This window comes from Ascaphus truei, chromosome 21 (assembly GCF_040206685.1).
Source record: "Ascaphus truei isolate aAscTru1 chromosome 21, aAscTru1.hap1, whole genome shotgun sequence".
In the NCBI taxonomy this organism is placed as follows: domain Eukaryota; kingdom Metazoa; phylum Chordata; class Amphibia; order Anura; family Ascaphidae; genus Ascaphus; species Ascaphus truei.
In genome coordinates, this window is record NC_134503.1 from 28,636,959 (window position 1) to 28,664,611 (window position 27,653).

The following is a 27,653-nucleotide window of genomic DNA, read 5'->3' on the forward strand; positions in this document are numbered from 1 at the left end:
CAGATACTAAAGACCAAAGGTCCAAAACACATCGAAAACATCAACTTAAGAAAAAGTACACATTTCGATTCGTCTTTTAGAAATTGTGCATATTGAAATGGTAAATTGACATTTTACAATTTTCAAAAGACATTTATTTCAACTGATGGACATTCTTGAAAGTTTGAGAGAGAGAGAGTGGGGTGGGGGATGGGGGAAGAGAGATGGGGAAGGAGAGAGAGTGGGGAAGGACGGAGAGAGAGGGGGTGATAGAAAGGGGAATGAGAGAGGGCAAGGAGAGAGAAAGGGGGAAGGAGAGAGGGGCAAGGGGAGAGAGAGGGGAAGGAGAGAGAAAGGGGGAGGAGAGTGGGGGAAGGAGGGAGAGGGGGTGAGAGAGAGAGGGGGAAAGAGAGTGGAAGGAGAGAGAAAAGGGGAAAGAAAGAGGGGAAGGAGAGAGAGGGGGAAGGAGAGAGAAAAGGGGAAAGAGAGAGGGGAAGGAGAGAGGGTTGAGAGAGAGACAAGGAAGGAGAAAGAGAGCGGGGGGGAAGAGAGAGGGGACAGGGACATTGGAAGAGAGGAGAGGATGTGAGTGTGTCCCACTGCCTACTGGCTGCCCTCGAGGATTGAGGAGTCCTATTAAGAGCCCTGTGGAGGGGGCCTGCCGAGCTGCCTGCTGAAAGGTGCCCACGGAGGTGCCTGTCAGGGGAACCTCCCTTCCACCAGTCTACAGCATGCCGCCTGGACAGGCACCTCCGCAGACACCTTCCAGCAGGCCACCTCTGCGGATCAGACCAGATTAGGTTTGCTGTTAGGGGCCGGGTCCCTTTACTCACCAGGCCCAGGACAGGAGTCCTAGCTGCCCCCACCCCCCCTGGCGGCGGCCCTGTGTACACTGCCTGTGAACTACAGAAAGTAGGAGATCTATCTTATACTATATTAGTGAAAGCACTGTATGCCTGCCTGCCTGCCTGGATGTCCGGTGTCCCTAGGGGAAATCTCATTGGTCCCTTGGTCCGCCCCCGCACACCTCTCATTGGCCTGAGGCGGAGTGACGGGCCAAAGGACACACAGGGACACACACACACAGGGACACACACACACACAGGGACACACACACACAGGGACACACACACACAGGGACACACACACACAGGGACACACACACACACAGGGACACACACACAGGGACACACACACACACACACACAGGGACACACACACACAGGGACACACACACACACACAGGGACACACACTCTCCCCCGTCAGTTGGACCGCAGCTCACCTTCCACACAAATTCCCCCCTCCCCCCCCCTCCTCCTCTCCCGGTGCCCCTCACTCTCTCCCCCCTCCCCACCTCACCCAAATCCCCACGCTCCGCAACATCCCCAGCCGCACCATCACCCTCACCGTCCGCCGCGGAGGAAGCGCGGCCCTCCTGCTCAGCAGAAAACTCCAGGCTCCTCCCCCCTCGCGGCCCGGCCCTCCTGCTCTCCCCCTCACGTGCGCCGCTACCGGAGAGGGGAAGCGCGGCCCGGCCCTCCTGCTCTCCCCCTCACGTGCGCAGCTACCGGAGAGGGGAAGCGCGGCCCGGCCCTCCTGCTCTCCCCCTCACGTGCGCCGCTACCGGAGAGGGGAAGCGCGGCCCGGCCCTCCTGCTCTCCCCCTCACGTGCGCCGCTACCGGAGAGGGGAAGCGCGGCCCGGGCCTCCAGCTCTCCCCCTCACGTGCGCCGGCTCCCGGACGGAGGGGAAGCGCGGCGCGGGTCTCCAAACCACTCTTGCCCCCCCCCAGCTTCCCGAACTCACCTCCTGCCCCAGCCAGATGCCACGGGGTCAAGGTAAGTCACCCACCTTCTCCCACCCACACACTCACCCACACACCCACCCAGTCACTTTCACCCACCCACCCAGTCACCCACCCACTCACTCAGTCACCCACTCAGTCACCCACTCAGTCACCCACCCACTCAGTAACCCACCCACTCAGTAACCCACCCACTCACTTAGTCACCCAAAAACTCACTTAGTCACCCACCCACTCACTCAGTCACCCACCCACTTAGTCACCCACCCACTCACTTAGTCACCCACCCACTCACTTAGTCACCCACCCACTCAGTCACCCACCCACTCACTCAGTCACCCACCCACACACCCACCCAGTCACTTTCACCCAGTCACCCACTTTCACCCAGTCACCCACCCACTCAGTCACCCACCCACCCAGTCACCCACCCACCCAGTCACCCACTCAGTCACCCACCCACCCAGTCACCCACCCACCCACTCAGTCACCCACCCACCCACCCACTCAGTCACCCACCCACTCAGTGACCCACCCACCCACTCAGTCAACTCATTCACACACCCACCCACTCAGTCACCCACCCACTCAGTCACCCACCCACCCAGTCACCCACCCAGTCACCCACCCACCCACTCAGTCACCCACCCACCCACTCAGTCACCCACCCACCCAGTCACCCACCCACTCAGTCACCCACCCACTCAGTCACCCACCCACTCAGTCACCCACTCAGTCACCCACCCACCCACTCAGTCACCCACCCAGTCAGTCACCCAGTCAGTCACCCACCCACTCACTCAGTCACCCACCCACCCACTCAGTCACCCACCCACCCATTCAGTCACCCACTCACCCAGTCAGTCAGTCACCCACTCACCCAGTCAGTCAGTCACCCACTCACCCACCCAGTTAGTCACCCACTCACCCAGTCAGTCACCCACCCAGTCAGTCACCCACCCACCCACCCAGTCAGTCAAGGTCAGTCACCCACCCAGTCAGTCACCCACCCACCCAGTCACCCATTCACCCACCCAGTCAGTCTCCCACTCACCCACCCAGTCAGTCTCCCACTCACCCACCCAGTCAGTCTCCCACTCACCCACCCAGTCAGTCTCCCACTCACCCACCCAGTCAGTCTCCCACCCAGTCAGTCTCCCACCCAGTCAGTCACCCACCCACCGACCCAACTCACCCACCCAACCACCGACCCAAAGTCACCCACCCACCGACCCAAAGTCAAACCGACCCACTCAGTCACCCACCCACTCAGTCACCCACTCAGTCACCCACCCACCCACTCAGTCACCCACCCAGTCAGTCACCCAGTCAGTCACCCACCCACTCACTCAGTCACCCACCCACCCACTCAGTCACCCACCCACCCATTCAGTCACCCACTCACCCAGTCAGTCAGTCACCCACTCACCCAGTCAGTCAGTCACCCACTCACCCACCCAGTTAGTCACCCACTCACCCAGTCAGTCACCCACCCAGTCAGTCACCCACCCACCCACCCAGTCAGTCAAGGTCAGTCACCCACCCAGTCAGTCACCCACCCACCCAGTCACCCATTCACCCACCCAGTCAGTCTCCCACTCACCCACCCAGTCAGTCTCCCACTCACCCACCCAGTCAGTCTCCCACTCACCCACCCAGTCAGTCTCCCACTCACCCACCCAGTCAGTCTCCCACCCAGTCAGTCTCCCACCCAGTCAGTCACCCACCCACCGACCCAACTCACCCACCCAACCACCGACCCAAAGTCACCCACCCACCGACCCAAAGTCAAACCGACCCAAAGTCACCCAACCGACCCAAAGTCACCCACCCACCGACCCAAAGTCACCCACCCACCGACCCAAAGTCACCCACCCACCGACCCAAAGTCAAACCGACCCAAAGTCACCCACCCACCCACTCAGTCAAGTGTCACCCACCCAGTCACCCACACACTCAGTCAACTCAGTCACCCACCTAGCTGTCAAGGGGGGGGGGAGCCTAACCCTGTCGTACGCCCCCCAAAATTACATCCCGGGCAACGCCGGGTCTCTCAGCTAGTATATAATAAAAGTGAATGTTGTGAGTCTGGTACTAGATGCGGTGAATCTGATTGGTCCTCAGCCTCTGGCCAATCAGATTGGTGGCTCTATGACGTCACCCAACTGCCACCTCACCCAACTGCCACACGCACACACACCACCACACACACACCACTTCCCGCCCAAACCGCCGCCTCACACCCCTGCGCCTCCAGCCTCCCCTCCGCACAGCACCACACACACCACCTCCCGCCTCCCCTCCCTCACCCCGGTCCCTCCCGCCGCAACCAGCCGGGACCAAGCGGCGGAACGGACGGCCGGAAGGGGGCAGCCCACCCCCCCTCACCCGTACCACACCACCCCCCTCACACGTACCACACCACCCCCCTCACCCATAGGGTGCGGCGCCGCACGGAACGGCGGGGGGGGCGGGGCCTGCGCCCGAGAAAGGCGCCGCACGGGACTGTGGGGGGGTGGGGCCTGCGCCCGAGAAAGGCGCGCACAGAACTGCGGGGCCTGCGCCCTAGAAAGGCGCGCACAGAACTGCGGGGCCTGCGCCCTAGAAAGGCGCCGCATGGAACTGCGGGGGGCGGGGTCTGCGCCCGAGAAGGGCGCCGCTGAGCGCCGAACGGGACTGAGACGTGTGTGTGTGACAGTGTGTGTGTGACAGTGTGTGTGACTGTGTGTGTATGTGACACTGTGTCCCCCCCTCCTGTCTACTGTCCACCCCCCCTCCTGTCCACTGTCCCCCCCCTCCTGTCCACTGTCCCCCCCTCCTGTCCACTGTCCCCCCCTCCTGTCCACTCCCCCCCTCCTGTCCACTGCCCCCCCTCCTGTCCACTGTCCCCCCCTCCTGTCCACTGTCCCCCCTCTCCTGTCCACTGTCCCCCTCCTCATGTCCACTGTCCCCTCCTCCTGTCCACTCCCTCCTGTCCACTGTCCCCTCCTCCTGTCCACTGTCCGCCCCTCCTTTCCACTGTCCCCCCCCTCCTGTCCACTGTCCGTCCCTCCCCTCTGGGGGGGGGGGGAGAGAACGGAGAAAGAGGGGGAGCACAGAAATAGGGGGAGAGAAGGGAGCGGGAAATTTAACTCACGGGCAACGCCTCATCTCTCAGCTAGTAATGTAAATATTTATTTCTCACTATACACCATCCCGACTCTTGCGTTCTGCTCAAGGATGTCTTCTCTCTACCCCCTTTGTATCTAAAACCTTTCTCACTGGCTGCCCCGCACCTCTGGAATGCCCTTCCCCTGAATATCCGACTGGTACCCTCTCTATCCACCTTTAGGGCCCATCTTAAAACACACCTCCTAAACGCAGCATATGGGTAGCTCCGCTGGCTGATACTATATATCTCAGACACACTTACTCCTTGCAGACACACTTACCGGAACACTTTCCTACTGTAAGTTGTGCCTAATTAACACTTAGATTGTAAGCTCTTCGGAGCAGGGATTCCTTTTCCTACTGTTTTATGTCTGAAACTCTTATTCCCACTATGCGTTATATTATTATGTCACGTGTAATGTAAAGCGCTATGTACCTGGGTGGTGCTATATAAATAAAGACATACATATTAATAACTTTATTTCATGCAGCGTGTTTTCCCAATGGGACACAAAGCGCGTATTACAGTACAGCGCGATACGCAGCACATAGGATTGTTACAGACACAGTCCCTGCGCAGGTGAGCTTACAATCTATGTTTTTGGTGCCTTATGCACAGGGAGATAAAGTGACTTACCCAAGGTCACAAAGATCCGACACCAGGAACTGAACCAGGTTCCCCTGCTTCACACTCAGTGCTGTTGTTTACAGTCAGTGTCTTTACTCGCGGTGTCTTTACTCGCTGAGCCTTTACTCGCAGTGTCTTTACTCGCTGAGTCTTTACTCGCGGTGTCTTTACTTGCTGAGCCTTTACTCGCTGAGCCTTTACTTGCTGAGCCTTTACTCGCTGAGCCTATACTCGCTGTGCCTTTACTCACTGTGCCTATACTCGCTGTGCCTTTACTTGCTGAGCCCTTACTCGCTGTGCCTTTACTCGCTGTGCCTTTACTCGCTGAGCCTATACTCGCTGTGCCTTTACTCGCTGAGCCTTTACTCGCTGTGCCTTTACTCGCTAGCCTTTACTCGCTGTGCCTATACTCGCTGAGCCTATACTCGCTGTGCCTTTACTCCCTGAGCCTATACTCGCTGAGCCTTTACTCGCTGTGCCTTTACTCGCTGAGCCTATACTCGCTGTGCCTTTACTCCCGGAGCCTATACTCTCTGTGCCTTTACTCGCTGAGCCTTTACTCACGGAGCCTTTACTCACTGAGCCTTTACTCGCTGAGCCCTTACTCGCTGAGCCATTACTCGCTGAGCCTTTACTCACTGAGCATTTACTCACTGAGTCTTTACTCGTGGAGCCTTTACTCGCTGAGCCTTTACTCACTGAGCATTTACTCACTGAGCCCTTACTTACTGAGCTGTTACTCACTGAGTCTTTACTCACTGAGCCTTTACTCACTGAGCCACGCCTTCTCCCTATTAGTAGGAAAGTTGCATTAGGACATTTTTCTAATACTCTAGGTTAGGGGTGCGCAAACTGGGGGGCGCAAGATTTTCCAGGGGGCGCGGCGTCTGCAGAGGTCCTGCGCTCTTTCCCGAGGCATTTCTATTCTTCTGCGACACATCGGCATGGTAATGCGGCATCAAGTGATGCAGCAGGGTCACGTGACGTCACATGACCCCGCGGCATCATTTGACGCCGGAGGAAAGGTAAGGAGGGAGGCGCAAGCCGTGGGGTGGGGGGTGAGCAGGCAGGGGGTGCAGTCTAAAAAGTCTGCGCACCCTGCTCCAGGTCACAGACATTTGTTCTATTGTAGATCTTATCACTAACCTGAAGAGCTGTCACTGGCCACATTGCTGACTAAATATTAGAGTTTAAAACCAGAGACAGAACATGAAACACACAGAGCTCAGTGCACATCCAGTGACACAGACACACGGTACAGTGCCTAAATATATATGTATAGAGATCTTTTGAATAAAATTGTCTTTTAGTTTAACCCTTTGGCCAGTGTTGTAAGCCCCTGAGCCCCTCCAAGGCAGGCCACGTCTCAAGGGTCCTAACAGTAACTTAAATTCTTAATAACCTGTGCATTACCAGGAAGAAGGATTTATAGTAAATCTGTCAAAATTAGTTGCATAGTTCTAAGTCTGACTGAAGCTTTTTGGGGGTTCAATATGAGCTTATAGGGGTCCTGTATGTATGTATGTATGTATGTGTATGTACTGTATGTATGTATATGTATGTATATAAATATTAGAGTGTAATATGTGTGTTTGGAATGAAATGACTGGTCCTGGTGACATTATTCCCTTCTGGCATTTGGATGCGCCAGTCAGAATAGGGCAGGACTGGCCAACTCCAGTCCTCAAGGGCCACCAATAGGTCCGGTATTAGGGATATCACTGCTTCAGCACAGGTTTCTCAATCAGTGGCTCTGACTAAGCCACTGATTGAGCCACCTGTGCTGGAGCAGGGATATCCTTTAATCCCGACCTGTTCATGACCCTTGGGTCCTGGAGTTGGCCAGCCATTGACTGAGACACGGGTTGAGCCACCTGTGCTGAAGCAGTGATATCCTTTAAACCCGACCTGTCAGTGGCCCTTGAGAACTGGAGTTGCTACCCTCCCCCCTAGAATAGAGCTACGATTAGCCTGAAACATCTGTCTGCTAAGCCAGCTTTTGCTGCGTCTGGAAATGCTCTCTACCTACGCTGCCAATATCCGTGGTACGTGTGAGATGGAAACTTTCACTCTTGTGCTCTCTCTGCCTTTCCTAAATGCATCACTTGGTTTTATTAACATTTAAACTTCCTGTTTCTTCCGAGAGAATGTAACATTTTGTGTTGCACGGTCAACAGTGGAAAACCTGCCCGTCGCTGTCATGAGAACAGTCCGGTTCTAAGAAAGACAGACTCATGGTTTCTCAATCTTTTCCTTGCATCGAACATTATTTCCATTAATTTATGCTCCTACTGTGCTTGTTTTTATTTCCCCGATCTGTTTCCCGTTTCTCCCCAGCTCACCCATTTGCCCTGTGTGTGTGTTGCTACAGTATCACATTATTATAATAATAATAATATTTATTTTATTTAAGACACACTTGCTTAAAGAAGCATATGAGTAGCACCGTGGCTAATACTATACACGATACATAAAGCTTGGCCCCCTGCAGACACACTTACCAGAATTCCCTCCTACTGTCTCTGTATGTTCTCCCTACCAATTAGATTGTAAGCTCTTCGTAGCAGGGACTCCTCTTCCGAAATGTTACTTTTATGTCTGACGCACTTATTCCCATGATCTGTTATTTGTATTATTTGTGATTTATATGATTGTGTATTACTGCTGTGAAGCGCTATGTGCGTTAATGGCGCTATATAAATAAAGACATATATACATAATAATAATGTATTTATAAAGCCCCAGCCTATTCCTTGGCAAGACACAGCGGGGCTGGAAGACGAGAACAATAAAATATCATCATTGACATGCCCTCTGGTAGAGTAGGTAAGGAGACTACTGCCCCGAAGAGCTTACAATCATTAATTAAAGGAGGTTGTATATAAGGTGAAGATGATGAAGACGAAAGACAGTGTTGAAAATGGTGTGCTAGAAAAAAAAACCTCAATTTTTCATTAGATATATACTGTATATATCAATTTGAATATAGTTTTTGTGGAACTGTAGGGTTCTTAACATTAAGGGGAGTTACAATGTGGAATTCATTACCCATGGAGACTGTGATGGCAGATACAATAGATTTGTTAAAAAGGTATACAGGAATATCTTAATATATAAAATCAAAAGGTTAGTGCTATCTGCGGTGAATCTGATTGGTCCTCAGCCTCTGGCCAATCAGATTGGTGGGTCTGACGTCACCCAACTGCCACTGTCTTCCCCCTCGGCCACACACCCACACACACACACACACTCTCTCTGTCCTCTCCCCCCCCCATCACACTCACTCACCTCCCTCTCCGGCGCTCCACTCACCTCCCTCTTCGGCGCTCCACTCACCTCCCTCCCCGGCGCTCACTCACCTCCCTCTCTGGCACTCACTCACCTACCTCTCCGGCGCTCACTCACCTCCCTCTCCGGCACTCCACTCACCTCCCTCCCCAGTGCTCCACTCACCTCCCTCCCCAGCGCTCCACTCACCTCCCTCTCCGGCGCTCCACTCACCTCCCTCTCAGGCGCTCAACTCACCTCCCTCTCCGGCGCTCCACTCACCTCCCTCCCCGGCGCTCCACTCACCTCCCTCCCCGGCGCTCCACTCTCCTCCCTCCCCGGCGCTCCACTCACCTCCCTCCCCGGTGCTCCACTCCCCTCCCTCCCCGGCGCTCCACTCACCTTCCTCCCCGGCGCTCCACTCACCTCCCTCCCCGGCGCTCCACTCACCTCCCTCCCCGACGCTCCACTCACCTCCCTCCCCGGCGCTCCACTCACCTCCCTCTCCGGTGCTCCACTCACCTCCCTCCCCGGCGGGGGAACAGGCAGTGGCCAGGCAGGCTGCAGCTGCCTCGCGGCGCCGAGTGCCTAAGATGGCGGCGCCCGGAAGGACCCCCTTCCTCCCTCACGGCGCCGAGTGCCTAAGATGGCGGCGGCCGGAAGTAGAGGTAGGGTGTGTGTGTGTGTGTCTCTCCCACTTCCCCCCACCCCCCAGAGCACGCTCTCTATGGCTCAACATCCCCGAGGAGCAGGAGGAGGGCGGCAGGGAGTTGCGGCCGCGCAATACCTCCTTTGTGCCACCGGGAGTCGGCGGAGGCCACGAGGGGGGAGAGAACCAGTGGCAGCCCGAGGAGCGCGGCATGCTGCCAGGTGAGGAAATGCAGGGGGAGGAATCCATGCCTTTGAGGCCCCCCTGCCTTTGACATCCCCCCCTGCCTTTGACGCCCCCCCCTGCCTTTGACGACCCCCCTGCCTTTGACGACCCCCCTGCCTTTGACGCCCCCCCCTGCCTTTGATGCCCCCCCTGCCTTTGACGCCGCACCCCCCCTGCCTTTGACGCCGCCCCCCCTGCCTTTGATGCCCCCCCTGCCTTTCAAGCCCCCCCTGCCTTTCAAGCCCCCCCCTGCCTTTCACACCCCCCCTGCCTTTCACCCCCCCCTGCCTTTCACGCCCCCCGTCCCCCCCTGCTTTTCACACCCCCCGTCCCCCCCCTGCCTTTCACGCCCCCCCCTCCCTATATCAGCTAGTATCAAATAAGTAAACATGGGAAGGATGTTGATCCAGGGAGTAATCTGATTGCCAATTCTTGGAGTCAGGATGGAATGTATTTTTCCCCTTATGAGATCATTAGGTGTCACTGGGGTTTTGTTTGCCTTCCTCTGGATCAATGTACAGATATAGGATACAGTATCTGTCGTCTAAATTTAGCATAGGTTGAACTTAATGGATGTATGTCTTTTTTCAACCTCATCTACTACAGTATGTAACTATGTTTACTTTGAACGTTTTCATAAATTATAAATTTGAATGGGGAGGGATACAAAAAAATAATAGGGACGTGGGAGGGTGAGGGGGACATGGTACAATTCATATACATTTCTATTTGTATGTATGTATATCTTTATTTATATAGTGCCATTAATGAACATAGCTTTTCACAGCAGTAATACACGTCACAATCATATAAATAACAAATAACACGTAATGGTGAGAAATGCATCAGACATAAAAGAAAGATTTAGGAAAAGGAGTCCCTGCTACGAAGAGCTTACAATCTAGTTGGTAAGTAAGAAGAACGTACAGAGACAATGGGAAGGTGTTCTGGTAAGTGCGTCTATAAGGGGCCACGGTCGATGTATGATGTGTAAAGTATCAGCAACAGAGCTACCCCGATCCCCTCCTTTTCAGTTCGAGATACCCCTATGTATTATCCCAGTATTGCTTGCCCATTGGGAATCCTAGCAAGTCCTGTACAAGTGACCCCAATACCTGTTGTCGTAGTGGGAACTGCCACTTCCCTGCCACCGGAGAGGACTGTTAATGCAGATGCGCGGTTAAAGCCCCCAGGAGTCCTCGGTACTGAGGCCAACTGTGGCATGCCGTTTTCATACTTCTAATCTTATATTGGACTCCCTTCATCTTCTGCAGGGGATCCTAACTTAACCAGGGTACTGTCCTTAGCATCAAGATAATAAAGTAGAGGTGGGCCTGGTCTGTACTATTGTATTATGAATATCCCTATCTCTCCTCCCCGAGGCTCCTCTCCTCTTGTCCTCCTGGAACATACGCACTAAACTTTTCCCTCCCCTTATGTACTCATGTTATGATCCCATGACAACACAGGGTGGGGCCCGGTACACACTATCCATTGTAGTAACCCTTTAGAGGGGGGGGGGCTTACATACTTGTGGGGATATTTATATTAACTTCAAGTCTCTATACTAAAACACTACATTAGACCTTATGTGCTTTTCTTTTCAAGCTTCTAAGGCTGGGGCCTTGGTGCCGCAGACCGTGTTGAGGCGTTCGCGCGCTGAGTGATGAGATTGCCTTAAGGCAGTGATCGCGTCCATGCGGCGTGCGGGAGCGTGTGGGTTACACGTGGAAAATTAGATTGGGCTTATCGGGGTCTGTCAGTTCGGTTTTTTTCGAGATACCAATGTCCACTGCTCTTTGCCGTCCGTGCTCGCAAAAGCTCCCCCTAAATCCATCATCTGACTAGATGAAGTCAACCTAATTTTTATATGCAATGTAAGGCTTTACACTCCTCTGCCCCTCCTTACAGCTCAGCCCTAATTTCTCGCTATGCACCACCCCGACTCTTGCGTTCTGTTCAAGGATGTCTTCTCTGTACTCATTTTGTGCCTAACGCCCTCTCCCTCCTTAAAATTCACTCACTGACTGCCCCACACCTCTGGAATGCCCTTCCCCTCAATATCCGTCTTGTACCCGCTCTATCCACCTTTAAGACCCATCTTCAAACTAACCTGCTTAACGAAGCATATGAGTAGCTCCGTGACTGATACTATACACCTTATGCATCGACCTTGGCCCATTGCAGACGCACTTACCAGAACGCCCTCCTACTGTCTCTGTACGTGCTTCCTACTTACCAACTAGATTGTCAGCTCTTCGGGGCAGGAACTCCTTTTCCTAAATGTTACTTTTATGCCTGATGGGAAGGAAGAGCCTGGCACTACGGATTTCTGCTTATGAAAAAATGTATTAGTGGGCCAGTGTGATGACGTTTCGGCCCCAAGGGCCTTTCTCAAATGCTAATGGCATGATAAAAAAACAACATTAAAATGTGTCTTAAATACACCCCACCACATGTGTCCCTGATTGTCCTCCATTGAAATATGGGCAACAGGCTTTTCTTCATGTGGATCTTGCGACATCTGTGACGTCATCACGGTGCTTCTTCCAGCCTCCAAGTGCTGTGATGCGTGTGACGTCATCGCGTTCGACATCCAACGTAGGTCCGCCTCCTGGACGTCCCATCTTGCCCTTCCTCTGACGCCCATGGTTTTTTCAGTCCCTCCAGACGTGGGGCGGAGCCAATGATCTCTATTATGCTCTGTGATAAGTTCTTGACGACAGGGACCCCCCTTTTCTCCATAATCACTCCTCCTTTAGTGCTTTCATCCATGTGTAATGTGGGGCAATGTGTATACTGCCTTCTTATTCCCACAATCATCTTTATGTGCCTCCTGTGGTGATCAATGATCACTTTTCACCTCCGCAGAGGTCCCTCAAATGAGTTGTATCTCTCCTAAATCCGTCCCAATATACCCCCGCCACGAACAGCACACAAGTGAACACGTGACTTAGATATGCAACCAGGGTTAATACACACGGCTACTCTAACCAACTCACCTTTCACCTGCGCAAGGTACCTCCAGTGAGTTAATATTAACCCCTACTCAATTGCAAATTATATCTATACACTACCACCACCTGGGGTATACAAATAAGATGTAAAATTAATATTTGCGAGGGCCCCAGGTCCCTGTTTATTATAGAAAAAAATATGCACTTTAACACACCAGAAATCCGTTGTAGCAAAATGTGTCTGAAAACGTAAATATTCTGTCCAGATCGTGCAACAGTTCATTCAGAGCCCAAAGCATCACTTATTAAATGTTTTAATATATATAAAAATATAGTGCTTAGATTACAGAAAAGAGGTATTACAAAAACCATACAGTTACAATAAAATGCAGAACAGCTTCTTAAAATAAAAGGGCAAAACATAAAAGAAAACCTATACATTACCAAATGCCATAGACTTTCCCCAGAGAGGTCGCTGGTTTAGAATATGAGATCTACGTGTTTTATCCAAAACACTCCTCTGGCAGGATCTGATCTTCATAAGCCTTGCTCAAACTTAAATACAATTTTTTCCCATTGAACACAACCTACACCGAGCCCCTGTCGTATATCAGCTGTGAGATGGACGGTTTTACATCAGAGGGGAAAAAAAACTCTTACAAACGTTTGAATTGTGCCTCAGTCTATAACTGCACTCACAACTTCACTTCTGTAATACTGACACACACGTGAGACACAACAATACATTCAGGCACTCACTGCGGACGCGACAAGTGTAAATGTGACCGTCTTAATCCTAAATCTAGGTGACATCGATATCTGTCACTTACTCTCTCTTAAACATACAGTGTGTGATGTAAGAACGTGCCCCTCAGTGACACAGTTACAGATTTGCTACTTTTATTATACAGAGGAGCTGACATCATAGGATATTCTCATTTTTAATACAGTCACTCTCATATTGAATACTTTCTTAGCCACACCTCTTGAACCTTGCAGAACCATCTAGTGAATGCCTTTGAAGCTTGCTCTATGCCATATAGAGTCTATGGAGACAATGTTTACAGAAAGTTGTCACAGGGCCATATTTTACACCCAAGTCTTATTTCGACTCTATCACCCATCTGGTCCTTTGAAGTGAGCCTATACAGGATACACCCCCCCCCAATTAAGCTCTCTTTGAAGCCAAGCACAACCTGGAACAAGCCTCGGCTTGTAATAAACCAAATATACAGTATATATATATTTGTGCTTTCCTGTATACAATCTAAAATAAACCCAGATTATTTTTTCTCCTGGCTTATAATTTTGCCGGTGTGATTGTGATGCAGGAAGGAGAGAAGGTTGGTGTGTTTCTGAGAGTGTCTGGCTAGGAAGCGAGGATTTGGAGATGATTAAAGATTTCTAGCAGGCACTCTGTATTATGGTAGCGGCAGGAGGTTTTCCGATTGAGGATTTCAGGTGGAAGATGTCATCGCTTCTTTGGAGAAGCGAAGAAGTCAGATTTCCGGTCATGTTCCGGAACTCATGCGCAGCGAACCTGATGATCTGGGGTATATCCGACATAGAATGTAGAAATGAATCAGAGCGTCTTTTGATGTGGTTCAGAGAAGTGAGGATTACTTGTTACATCGGTGGGCTTCTCTTTTAGCACTGTCATGATATGGGCGTCTTTGCGGTGAAAAAAATGACCTATTTATTGAGTTGAGGTGACGTCACAAACATGTTTACTTTAAATCTGCATTGTTTTGGGATACATTGAGTTATCCTTTGCAAAGAAGGCTGTATTTAGGGGAACAGGCACCGAATATAAGGACTGCTTTCCCCCGCCTCTATCCTCTGACCTGCTTCTTTTTCTACGTAAATTACTTATCTAAAAATCTCCTTACCCGTGTCTCATTGTTCCACCTGGGGTATTCCCTTTCCAACCTCGGTTTATAAACGTATAAGCATTGTTTGTGGGTGAAGGTGGCTACAGAGGTAGGTCCCAGCTAAGCAATGCAGTAGGTGACTCATAAGGGGAAGTTTTATAGGACTCATTTCGGAAAACATAACCTTGCACAAAATGTGCCGTAAGATGGACCTCATAGAAAATCCTAGAGCAGAAAGAACAGTATCAGTGCTTCAGAAAAATAACAACAACTGTGGGTCCGCAATGTGTGATGTATATGAGGCCCATGCAGATATGACTGTAATAGATGAAATTAAATTGAGGTAAATCTGTGTTTAAAATATTCTGTAGGTATAATGTTATCAATAACTCCTATTGTGGAAAGACTACAAGCTCCATGATGTTTGCCCAGGGGGACTGTCCATAGAATCACTGAAGTGTGACAGGGACGGATCCCTATGTGGCTAGGGGCGTGTATCACCTGGAGTAGGAAGAGGAACACCCTCTTTGATAAAGCGCTGGACAGCGCGAAACGCGTTAGAGTGTTCTCTACCGTTCCCTGATTTTTATATGTTGCCAGGTTAGAATAAAATTCTTTTTCCACGTGATCCAGCCTCCATCGTTATTAGACAGTGCACCAGTCTACTTCCCCCCTGTGGCAATACTTCCGGTAAGATGGGCCTTCATGTGTGCGGCAAAACTCGGCATTGTGTGCGGTTCTCCCATGTGGGATGCAATACATTGTCAGTCTATTCTCCACGTTGGATATTGAATAGTAAAACGATATGATATGCAGGTGTTCTCCTCAACAGAAGTATCTGGTGCTGAGTCTGCTTGGGCAGTAGGTGGTAGTAGAGCTAAATATAGATGTTGCAAGTCAGAACAGATAGAAGAAACTGGTTGCCCCTACTAGAATACACCTATCCTAGATTTACAGAGCTTCGTTAAGTCAGGTCTCACCACGTGAGGTTACAAATGGTGGGTCGCCGTGCTGGTCCTCTCTTCCATGTAGTAACACAGGAGGAAGAGGCAGTAGGGGGTATGATACCTTTTATTGGGCCCTAAGGTTTTCGTGGATCTGGTCCCTAATGTGCTCCAGTACAGACATTATTTCTATTAAATCACTCAATTTCCTGAGGATTCGTCATTAATGTCATTTAACGGGTTTCTTGATTTAAACATTAGTTGGAATGTCCCATTTCTCAAGCTTGCTACATTTCACAAAATTGAAATCACATAATGCAATATTTGCGGGTTAGAATGTATACCTTTGAGATAAAGATGAGGTACTGCAATTATGTCAGAAGCAAAGTCACAAACTCTTATCCCTGGAGGAATTCAAATCCAGATTAGATTGTAGGAACCTTCCCTTGATGCATGAAGTAAAAGTATTAGCAAAGATGATGGTAGGGTGCCATCTGCTGGTGATCCTGAAAAGCATCTCCCGAGCTGGGGAAATGTTGCTAGTCTTGTTAGAATGGACACAGAACAAATTGTTAGTGACAGCAAAATGCCCTACAGAGGGTACAGCTGATATTTTAATATTTTATTTGTAGAGTGCCATACAATATGTCTATGAAATATAATCAAGCTTTCTTTACAGGGGGCTAAACTCCAGTCCTCAAGACCCCCCAACAGATCAGGTTTTGAGGATATCGCTTTTTCAGCACAGGTGGCTCAATCTGAGCCACCTGTGCTGAAGCAGGGCCTGATTGAGCCACTTGTGCTGAAGCAGGGGCGGATAGAGCCACCTGTGCTGAAGCTGGGATATCCTCAAAACCTGACATGTTGGGGGGGTCTTGAAGACTGGAGTTGAGCCCCCCTGGATTACTCCTAGTCTCCTTCACCTATTCCTGCCTTCCTGACTGGAGAAAGGTATGTGCTAGACTGTGATGTACAAGAACATTAGCAAGAACCACGTTTGGGCCACCAAACAGCTCTGTAATGGCGCCAATGATGATATCACTAACATGGAGATGCCACGTTGACACAACGATGTGAAAGTGTTTTCCCAGAAGCTGTTCTGACCCCCACACTGAACCTCCAGGACGTGTAATGTTGGGGCTTCGTTGCAAGTGCTACAGATCCAGAATTGGGTCCCACTTTTCCGCCAACGCACCTACGCTAAGCGACGTGGCTAAATCTGCATCTGAGTGATAAGAAAGGGGCAAAGCAGGTCACAAACGACAACGGTTCTTTTTATTGTCATTAATAAAAGTATGGTACATAGGAAATGCAAAGGGGGGGGACACTTGGTATCTTTTTTAAAGGCGGGAGTAATACTCGCTACCATCGTTGGCACGTGGCTTTAAACACCCAAACATTGCAAGTCAGTAATACGCTTCAGATTACACACAGTCGGCCTCTTGGATGAGCTTCTGTTGCGTCATTTTGTACATCAATAAATTCACCATTTTGCTCTAAAATGATCAAAATAATAAGAAAATACCCACGCAATCCTGGTGCGGAGTTTTGTCTCTTTTGCCCTTTTTTGTCGAAAGGCTCTGTAACAAGTTTCAGACGGCCAAACACTGCTAGAGTAACTCACACCGCGTACACCCGCAGTCACACCGCGTACACCCACACCGCGTACACCCACACCGCGTACACCCACACCGCGTACACCCACACCGCGTACACCCGCAGTCACACCGCGTACACCCACACCGCATACACCCACACCGCGTACACCCACAGTCACACCGCGTACACCCGCAGTCACACCGCGCACACCCACACACGCGTACACCCGCACCGCGTACACCCGCAGTCACACCGCGTACACCCACACCGCGTACACCCGCAGTCACACCGCGTACACCCACACCGCGTACACCCGCAGTCACACCGCGTACACCCACACCGCGTACACCCACACCGCGTACACCCGCAGTCACACCGCGTACACCCACACCGCGTACACCCGCAGTCACACCGCGTACACCCACACCGCGTACACCCGCAGCCACACCGCGTACACCCACACCGCGTACACCCGCAGTCACACCGCGTACACCCACACCGCGTACACCCGCAGTCACACTGCATACACCCACACCGCGTACACCCGCAGTCACACCGCGCACACCCACACCGCGTACACCCGCAGTCACACCGCGTACACCCGCAGTCACACCGCGTACACCCACACTGCGTACACCCACACCGCGTACACCCGCAGTCACACCGCGTACACCCACACCGCGTACACCCGCAGTCACACCGCGTACACCCACACCGCGTACACCCACACCGCGTACACCCGCAGTCACACCGCGTACACCCACACCGCGTACACCCGCAGTCACACCGCGTACACCCACACCGCGTACACCCGCAGTCACACCGCGTACACCCACACCGCGTACACCCGCAGTCACACCGCGTACACCCGCAGTCACACCGCGTACACCCACACCGCGTACACCCGCAGTCACACCGCGTACACCCACACCGCGTACACCCACACCGCGTACACCCGCAGTCACACCGCGTACACCCGCACCGCGTACACCCGCAGTCACACCGCGTACACCCACACCGCGTACACCCGCAGTCACACCGCGTACACCCACACCGCGTACACCCGCAGTCACACCGCGTACACCCACACCGCGTACACCCGCAGTCACACCGCGTACACCCACAGTCACACCGCGCACACCCACACTGCGTACACCCGCAGTCACACCGCGTACACCCGCAGTCACACCGCGTACACCCGCAGTCACACCGCGTACACCCGCAGTCACACCGCGTACACCCGCTGTCACACTGCATACACCCACACCGCGTACACCCGCAGTCACACCGCGTACACCCACACCGCGTACACCCGCAGTCACACCGCGTACACCCACACCGTGTACACCCGCAGTCACACCGCGTACACCCGCAGTCACACCGCGTACACCCACACCGCGTACACCCGCAGTCACACCGCGTACACCCGCCGTCACACCGCGTACACCCGCAGTCACACCGCGTACACCCACACCGCGAAAACCCGCAGTCACACCGCGTACACCCGCAGTCACACTGCATACACCCACACCGCGTACACCCACACCGCGAAAACCCGCAGTCACACCGCGTACACCCGCAGTCACACCGCGTACACCCGCCGTCACACCGCGTACACCCGCAGTCACACCGCGTACACCCACACCGCGTACACCCGCAGTCACACTGCATACACCCACACCGCCTACACCCACACCGCGAAAACCCGCAGTCACACCGCGTACACCCGCAGTCACACCGCGTACACCCGCCGTCACACCGCGTACGCCCACACCCACACCGCGTACACCCACAGTCACACTGCGTACACCCACAGTCACACTGCGTACACCCACAGTCACACTGCGTACACCCACACCCACACCGCGTACACCCGCAGTCACACTGCGTACACCCACAGTCAAGCGAGTTGCTGAATCATACTTAAAAGTGCTGTTCAAACCCTGATATGCATCACCGCCTGAACGTACCAATACTAGTGTCTTGTCCGCTGGGCTGAAACATTGCATGTCTGTGTGACACCATGATAAGTGCTGTTATGTTATTGCAAATGGTAGCACATTTTGTTAGAGTAAAACAGCTTTAAGTACTTTCCTGGCACCCCGCTGAGCACTGGTGGTGTTCTCATGTGAAGTGTTACATGTGCAAATTGCGTACGCACTGAACGGTTTCTGCAGTGGACGCCTAAATATCTCAATACAGTCGATCAGGGGCGGCCAACTCCAGCCGTCAAGGGCCACCAACAGGTCAGGTTTTCAGGATATCCCTGCTTCAGCACAGGTGGCTCAAAGACTGGAGTTGGCCACCTCATCGGTAGATCGTCATAAATCTGGTATGAGATTCCACTTTCTGTTACCCACTGCTTACTACATCTGTGTACTTTTAATAGAGTATGCTAGAAAAATGACAGACCTGTTACCCCTGAGTTTAAACGTCCCAATTCAATCTGCTCCGTATGCACACCCCTGCCCGCTGCACACACTGCCCGCTGCACACACTGCGCGCTGCACACACTGCCCGCTGCACACACTGCCCGCTGCACACACTGCCCGCTGCACGCACTGCCCGCTGCACGCACTGCCCGCTGCACGCACTGCCCGCTGCACGCACTGCCCGCTGCACACACTGCCCGCTGCACACACTGCCCGCTGCACACACTGCCCGTTGCACACACTGCCTGGGGTCTGACGGAAGTGAAAGTGACCTTGGAACATTCTATGCGAAAAGGAACTTGCGGTGTGTATATTCCGCATTATTCGGGGCACCCCTGTGCCGTATACATATAATTGTATAAATAATGGTATCGGGGTTTGAACATGCGTTTGAAGTACAGCCACGTTTCTGTGTGCGAATGATCGCCATATTTGGGGTAACTCATGCTGTTTTCAATGGGACATGTGACAAGCCAGATATGGACGCTCTCGTCTTCCTGTAACTTATCGCGCCTGTTACAAATGCCATTTACACTACAACATGGTCTTATGGGTTTTGGGGTACCCAGCACTGTTGAGACGCAGCTTATAAAAATGTAATTGTGGTTATTTTACTGTTGATAAAATTGCCGGCATACCACCCCCCCAAATGTTTTATTTTTTGATACATTATATAAATGTATATTATTTTGATATAAAAGCCTCCCCATCCCACCACATAAACCAAAACGTATGACACAAATATTAAACAATAGCTTTAGTTTAAAATATGACGGTATCTAAAACTACCCCTGTACACCTTGCCTCTTTGCCCTGTCCTCCCCTGCGTATTCTCACCCACTCTCCCTGCCGGCCTCACGCGAGGAGGCTGCGTTCGGCGCGCTCGGCTGCATCAGAAAGTCTTTGGTGCTGTTTGAGCCGCAGACAATGAAAGCTGATCTGTAGAATTGCAACTGCTATTACGCTGGACAGATGTGCAGAGCTGTATACCTGCAGGACCGCCCAGCAATGAAGTACTTAAGACACTGTGGTATTTCCATAAGACACTTCTTTTGTTTGGGGGGGGGGGGGGGGGGGATTGAGTTGTGTGGTTGGGGTGGATGAGCTGGCTGCTGTAAGTGGTTATCATAGGCAATCCTTCCACCTTTCCCTTCCCTGAGTCCTTAAGCTCTCTTCCGTCTCCCTTCAAGATTCCGGAAGCTGACAGGCCTTATCTTCATTTCTGCGAACTGAATGGAGTACTCGTGCCCCTTCCAGTGGAACCAGTTGATGCCCTACAAAAGACATAACATGATTATGCGACAGCATATTATATAAGCTAATAATTAGCAGTGGTTATATAATGCTTCTTATGATCTGTACGTACAGTCTATTATAATGAAAGTAACTTTCTGTATGCTTGTTCATGGTACACAGCAGTATTTAACTAACAATCACTTATGATGTCACAGAATGACCTCATAATGCTGTTGCCTAGGGATATGCCTACAGTGTGTGGAATGAATGCTACAGTCATTCCAAGAATTGATGAAAGCTAGCATGGGGGAGGGTTTGGTTAATGGGGTAGTCCTGGCAGCAGGGGGGATCCGCACAGGGGGTGTGTTGGTCAGCAGGTTAGGAGGTTTGGCAGGACGGGGATCATCATGGGGAGGGGTTGTTTGGCACAAGATATAGACAGGACTTGTTTGGTAGACGGTGGGGAAGCTGGCAGGGCGCTTGCTTTTTCTTGTGCTTGAATTATTACTCTCTCAAGACCCAGAAGAGTGCTCCTTGTTAAATAATAATAGTCTGCCGGATACAGAGAGAATGTACAAGCTCCATGCTATATTCAGTCCAGCGTCTCACCTGACTGTGGTTATTGTCATTGTATCTGCCCATTAAGTTCACTCTGTGGCAGTTCTTGTACCAGAAAGCCCCCTTGTAGGACAGAGCACAATTGGTAATGGCGGAATCGTTGTCCTTATCATAAGTGGAGAAGGAACGGCCATTGTGGTAGGTCATGGAATCTCCTACAGGGACAAGAGTAACAGGATGGTCACTGGAAATATTATGGATGTTCGTACAGCTGCAGCCGCCGGCTTTACACCGTTTGCTATGGAAAATCTGTGGCTACCTCGCAGGAACACTGCGAGATCGTGCAGCCAGACTAATGGCCCATCGGATTAACACAGCAGGGGTCCCTGCATCTGAATGGGACTCACGCTGTGTGTATCCCACCGGGCTGCGAGTCCCATTCAAACACAGGGACCCCCGCGGTGTTAATCCGATGGGCCATTTCAGCCTGCTCGGGACCTTCTCACGAGTTACTGTGAGACAGCCACAGCTTTTTCAAGGCGAGGGGTCTAAACCCGGCGGCTGCCGCTGGAGAAGACTTTGCACGGGTATAATACAGAGCAGGTAAATATAATATATAATACAGTGCAGGTAAATATAATATATAATACAGTGCCGGTAAATATAATATATAATACAGTGCAGGTAAATATAATATATAATACATTGACATATTTTCCTCTGAGTATTGCATGATTTCAGTTTCCCCGAACTGTATCTGGTAACACAATCATTTACGTTTCCGTCTCTGGTTGGTGTTAGAGAAACTCTTGTTATTTTTATCGAATATAATGGAATAATGTTTTAGCTACTTAGAATAGTGACTTGCACGATGTTTCACCAGATAGCCGTGCAGTTGATGCTACAGTGCATATTTAGTCCTTGCAGTACACGGAATTTCCCACCTGCTGTTCCACTGTAGCCATCGACCTTCAACCTGTAGCGACTCTTGGCATCGCCAACACTAAACTTATCGTAAACAGCATAAGCCGTCTCATCCAGGTCGCGGAGGTCAACTCGTAGCTCGTATTGACCTTGGGAAGTGATCTTGTGCAGGTTCTCCAGACCTGTAAAAACAGAAGCACGGGATCATGAAGGGCACCATTATTTTAGGAATGGCTTTTTAACCCTGATGAAGGCATTTAGTCCCCGATTTTTAGTGACCACATTGACTTAACCTTTGTAGGTGAAATAATATGAATGCAATGAATCGTTGTAACTGGGAAATCTGCTACTTCTGTTATGGCTCTGTGGGCTCCAGTCCTCGAGGGCAACCCACAGGTCCTGTTTTAAGGTTATCCCTGCTTCAGCGCAGGTGGCTCAATCATTGAGCTGAAGCAGGGATATCCCTAATACCTAGCCTGTTGGTGGCCCTTGAGGACTGGAGTTGACCAGTCAACGACTGATCCACTAATTGAGCCACCTGTGCTGAAGCAGGGATATTTCCTTTCCTATTGTCTGATTTTGCTGCGCTTACTGTATTATTATAATTCCCTGTACTGTATTCTTTGTGAAGCGCTGAGTACATTTTTGGCGCTATATAAATAAAGACATACATACATACACACCTGGCCTGTTGGTGGGCTTTGAGGACTGGAGTTGGCCATCCCCGTACTATGCAGTATGTACAAAGCGCTATGATGCATTAACAAAGACTCCAAGCACCCTATGGAATGGATACCCTATGGAATGCTGAGCTTTAGGCTCCCAACTCGAGCTCTCTGCAAAGCAAGTTCTTAATGCTTACGGAGGCCATGGAGTGACCCCGTACCAACGATGGCACTACGAGTAGAACTCAGGAAAGTTAGAATTAGCCTAATGTAGAACCTTATCTACGCAGCCACAGTGTTAGGCCAGGTCCCCGCTGGCTCAGCGCCCGCTGTGGCGGATGCTGCAGGGACAAGAGCCGCCCGCAGTGGGGCCGGGACTGCTGTGAGGGGGGGCCGCTGCGCTGCGGCGACAGAAACTCCTGCTCCCAAGAGAATTGAGATCAAGACTCACGACGGAGCGCTAGGCCACACCCCCCGGCTGTTCAGCCAATGAGGGTGAACCTGCCGGGTGACGTCACGGCCGCGGCCCCATCACTCCCCCGTCACTCCTCCACCCCCCGTGTCTTTCCCCCTGCAGCTCTCTGCAGACCGGGGGACTCGGCTGCACGCGCCGCCAGCCTCGTAGGCGCGCGTGCAGCGCAGGCTGTGGGGCCGCAGTCTAACATAGACAAAATGGGATATGGGCCTTGCCTGACACAATGTAATCCTGTAGTTTAGTTTTCCGTTAATGAGTGTATAAGTATTTTTTCCCCCAATGATTTCTTTTAGCATCCATGTGTCTAAATAATACACAAAAGTGATATTATATTGGACTTCCCACTGCGTGACCTACAGGCGCGGATTTACAAGGCAGGGCCCCTCTGTGGGGCATCATATGGCCCATTCATTCCCGTTGGAAGGTGGCTTATTGCTTAGCGCCACTTAGTAAATATGTGTATAGGGTCTTAACGTGTAACAGAGACAGCGACCACACTGTGTCCCACAAATGCTTTGTTGCTCTTACCCATGAAGAATTCTTTAGTGGGATTCCCAAATCCCGCACTGTACGTCCTCCAGTTTCTGTAAAATTCTTCCGACCCGTCGTTTCGCCTCAAAAACACCTAGTGACCCAGAAACACCGGCGGTCATTACCTTTGGCCACAGTGGCAGTAAGAAGCAATGCCCTTTCTTTCCAGCACACAGGAAGACCTTTAATATAGTGTCGCATTTTCAATTATCCTTAATCTAATGCAAAATGATGGTGCGTTAGGGTAACCAAAGCTTGCGCCGTGTTACTCATCGCACCAGAAGCACTATGCACCTTTTATATTTATGGGACACTTAATGGTGCCTTCACTTTGATTGCTGTATTATATTTCTTTTAGTATTGACCATTTGTAATAAAAGGCACATTAAAGGAGAAATCCAAGCCGGGATCTTTTGCTATTTTTCTCTCTCTGCATTTTGACACACAGGATTTTAGCAGGGGGTCTTTGGAGTGGAACCCTGTTAATTTCAGCTTCGGGGCCCCCTGCTTCCAGAGATACTTACCTCCGAAGGAGGTGCCGGTATCTCTCTGCACTTTAAAACCCCCGGTCGCATGGGCCAATAGGAAGCCGCACTGGATGAGGTCACAGCTTCCTATTGGTTCGCAGGGCCTGGGAGCTTTGAAAAGCAGCCATTATGCGAACCCTTGAGTGGCTACCGGGACCCATTACAGAGGTAAGTACCTCCGGAAGCAGGGGGTCCCCGGGAACTGAAATTAACGGGGTTCGGCTCTAGAGACCCCCTGCTTCAATCCTGTATTTAAAAAATGGAAACATGTTCTTAATACGTTTATTGGCAGGACGTGATCTGCCTCAAGGCCCAGGGCAGAGGAGCTGATACGTGGCACCCTAGGGTGTCCTTCTTCCCCCCCAGTGCTTAGGCTCTTTGAATTTCCAGCAGTTTTGAAAGGTTCCCCATACTTCATTGATTAACAGCATACATCAGAGAGGCTGCTGGGGACCTCTTCAGCGTTTACATGGAATTAAAACACTCATTTTCAGCATCCTGACCCGTTTTGCATGACCATATTTTAGCTGCCACTGGAACATGCTTTGTGCTGCTCTGCGGATCTTGATGCATTGCATTAGGAATCACATTTGCCGACTTGTATTGTTAAAGTGCAGATGACACATTCATAGCCTCAAAACTCTACGTCGGTGGTGGCCAACTTGAGTCCTGAAGGGCCACCAACGTGTCAGGTTTTAAGGATGTCCCTCCTTCAGCGCAGGTGGCTCAGTCATTGTCTGAGTCATGGCCACTGCAAAATGACAGAGCCACTGACTGAGCCGCCTGTGTTGAAGCAGGGATATTCTTAAAACCTGACCTGTTGGTGGCCCTTGTGGACTAGAGTTGACCACCCCTGCTCTAGATCAATACTTACAATCCATCCACCTCCATCGACACTCATGTCACAGTACACCTCTGCGGGCTCAGACTGGTCACCATTCAAGTAAATTGTGTAGATGCCAGAGGCGGTTTCTCCGTTCAAGAGAGCCTGGGAACAATCTTTGGGGTATTGATAGAGGAGTCCAGCTGCAGAGAGAGCGAGAGACCAGCACTTTATCTTCTCTTCCAACAGGCTGGGAAATGAGTCATTGGCAAATGGTCTACTCTCATGGATAAATCCATCACAACTTATCCCCTTCCACACCTTTTGAATTCAAAGTCTACGTCTTATCCCTGCACTGCCCCCTTTATGTCTTCTTCTCAACATCCATTGCAACCAGATATCCCTCTTACAAACACTGCGTATGATATTTTGCTTCGTTATTTCTGCCCCACCCGATGAAGGACCATGAGAGGTTGGAAAGCTTGTAACATATCAACTACTTGTTGGTCCAATAAAAGGTATTGTACCCCGACTCCCTTTACCTACTTTGTTGGACCAACGATCAGTTGATATGTTGCAAGCTTTCCAACCTCTCGGGGTCCTTCATCAGGTCCTACCCAAGGTTGGAAAGCTTGTAACATCTCAACTACTTGTTGGTCCAATAAAAGGTATTATACCTCCTACTCCCTCTCCCTCCTTTGTAACTTTATGCACAATAATAAATAGTTATTTCTTTTATTTTCTAGTACCAGCAAATGGCTAGAAGATGCAAGTTGTTCCTTTTATTGTGATTAACTAAGAAATGTGTCTGGTTTACATTTCAGTACAATGAAGAGACCAGAACTGGGATCATATCCCGTCCGTCTGAAAGAGCGCCAAGGCAAGGTAAGTGTCCCCAAACAAATTCCTTCTGTGCTCTCCAGCCCTTTGTAGTGTGTCTGTAGCTTCCAGCAGTAAGTACGTTGGCTTCCATTCCCCAGCAGTATTTTCTTCCAAACATGTGTTTCTTTTAAAAAATGACTGCCTTTCTACTTAATATATGAAGAAATGTGGAACACCCGCAGGTCACACTCGAGTCAGACTGTCAATAATGTATATAGCACGTGGGGTCAAGCTACAAACGACCTTGATCGACCCACAACACAGACTTTTCACTATATTAACACTTATTAGAATGTTCTTCTTAAAGCAGCAACACCTGACAATTCACTTTTTCTTTTTACAGCATTGGAACCAGGGGGTAATCCGGACCAGAACAGTGTTATTGTTACCTCCCGTGTACCCCACGGATCCCAAGATACTGGTGTCCTCCATGGACAATTAAACAGCCAGGTTTCAATGCTAAAAAGTCAATTAAAAAAATAAAAGAGGGTGGTCTTCACCCAAAATTTCCCAAAAACGTGGTCCCAGATAATTGATTTGATCGAAGAACTAACCCATCGTATATTGTTTCTAGAGATCCATTTACAGCATTATTTTAGTAAAAAATCCCAAAACATAACCAAACGTTTCCAAATATTGGCTTGACACATGTTATTGGCCACCAGATGCGCCAACGCCAACTTCTGGAAATAGTGAGAACTTCCACCAATGGGTAGAGATGGGCGAATTTCTGGGGGCGGATTTGGATGCGCCACCAATCGTCCGGTTGCTTTGGCCTGCTGATTTCCGCGAATCAGTCTCAAAACGGGCGATTCGCCATTTCCGGATTTTTTTCTTCTTTATCACCGATAATCCAATCTGCCGATTGTATCTAATGGTGATGTTGGATCCATCCGCACGGATTGAGACTGGAACAATCCGTCGGCGGAATTTATACAGCGCAACGGATTTTGAATGGAAAGCGCTGGAAATTCCACGAAACGGATTGTGACAGCTTCGCCGGTCTCTACTAATGACTATGATTTTACGTCTCCCTAGTCTGGTAAATGGATCTTTTATAAATTCTGTGAGATTTGGCTCCACTGGGAATCTTCCCAATATATCTTAATTTGATCACGTAAAGATGTGGATTTATTTTATATGGGTAGTAAATGTATGATCAAATAGAAATGTATAGGACTTGTACCATGCACCTCACCCTCCCTTTCCTTACACCTACTATTTTTTTTAATATCTCTCCCGATTAACCTTTATAATTTATGAAACTATAAAAATTAAACAGTTAGAAAAAGAAATAAAATAGATATTTAAAGCCACAATTCTACATTCCATCCTTTGTTGGTTTTCTTTTATTCTTATTTGTATATGTAAAGCGTGTGACAATTTATAATATAAATACATTCTTATCTAAGCTGGCATTCGTGTGGTGCTCCTGTTATAAAGCTGTCAAAATCCTGATATTGTGGCTAACTAAATGGCCGCCTTTTTACTTTGGGCTGCAGTCTGTGAAATGCTGCAGCTGATAG

The 27,653-nt window shown here is 50.5% G+C and overlaps 1 protein-coding gene and 1 long non-coding RNA gene across 7 annotated transcripts in view; one reads left to right on the forward strand and one right to left on the reverse strand.

Annotated features, from left to right (window-relative positions):
• Positions 1–751: 751 nt before the first annotated feature.
• LOC142472360 (uncharacterized) lies at positions 752–26,644 on the forward strand. The gene is made up of 3 exons (XR_012789664.1): positions 752–891; positions 26,070–26,130; positions 26,471–26,644. It is a non-coding gene; the product is annotated as an uncharacterized LOC142472360 (long non-coding RNA).
• Positions 18,813–27,653, reverse strand: part of TNC (tenascin C) — a 65,385-nt gene continuing 56,544 nt past the window's right edge. For 4 of the 6 annotated variants that reach the window (XM_075579430.1, XM_075579429.1, XM_075579433.1 and 1 more), the window contains 5 exons: positions 25,297–25,448; positions 23,893–23,989; positions 22,245–22,406; positions 21,352–21,515; positions 18,814–20,780 (listed from right to left, as the gene is read on the reverse strand). In XM_075579430.1, the coding sequence (XP_075435545.1) occupies positions 20,670–20,780; positions 21,352–21,515; positions 22,245–22,406; positions 23,893–23,989; positions 25,297–25,448 (686 nt within the window). In that variant the 3' untranslated portion in view covers positions 18,814–20,669. Of the gene's footprint in view, positions 20,781–21,351; positions 21,516–22,244; positions 22,407–23,892; positions 23,990–25,296; positions 25,449–27,653 lie in introns of all 6 variants that reach the window. The other 2 variants (XM_075579428.1, XM_075579434.1) reach the window with 2 other exon arrangements.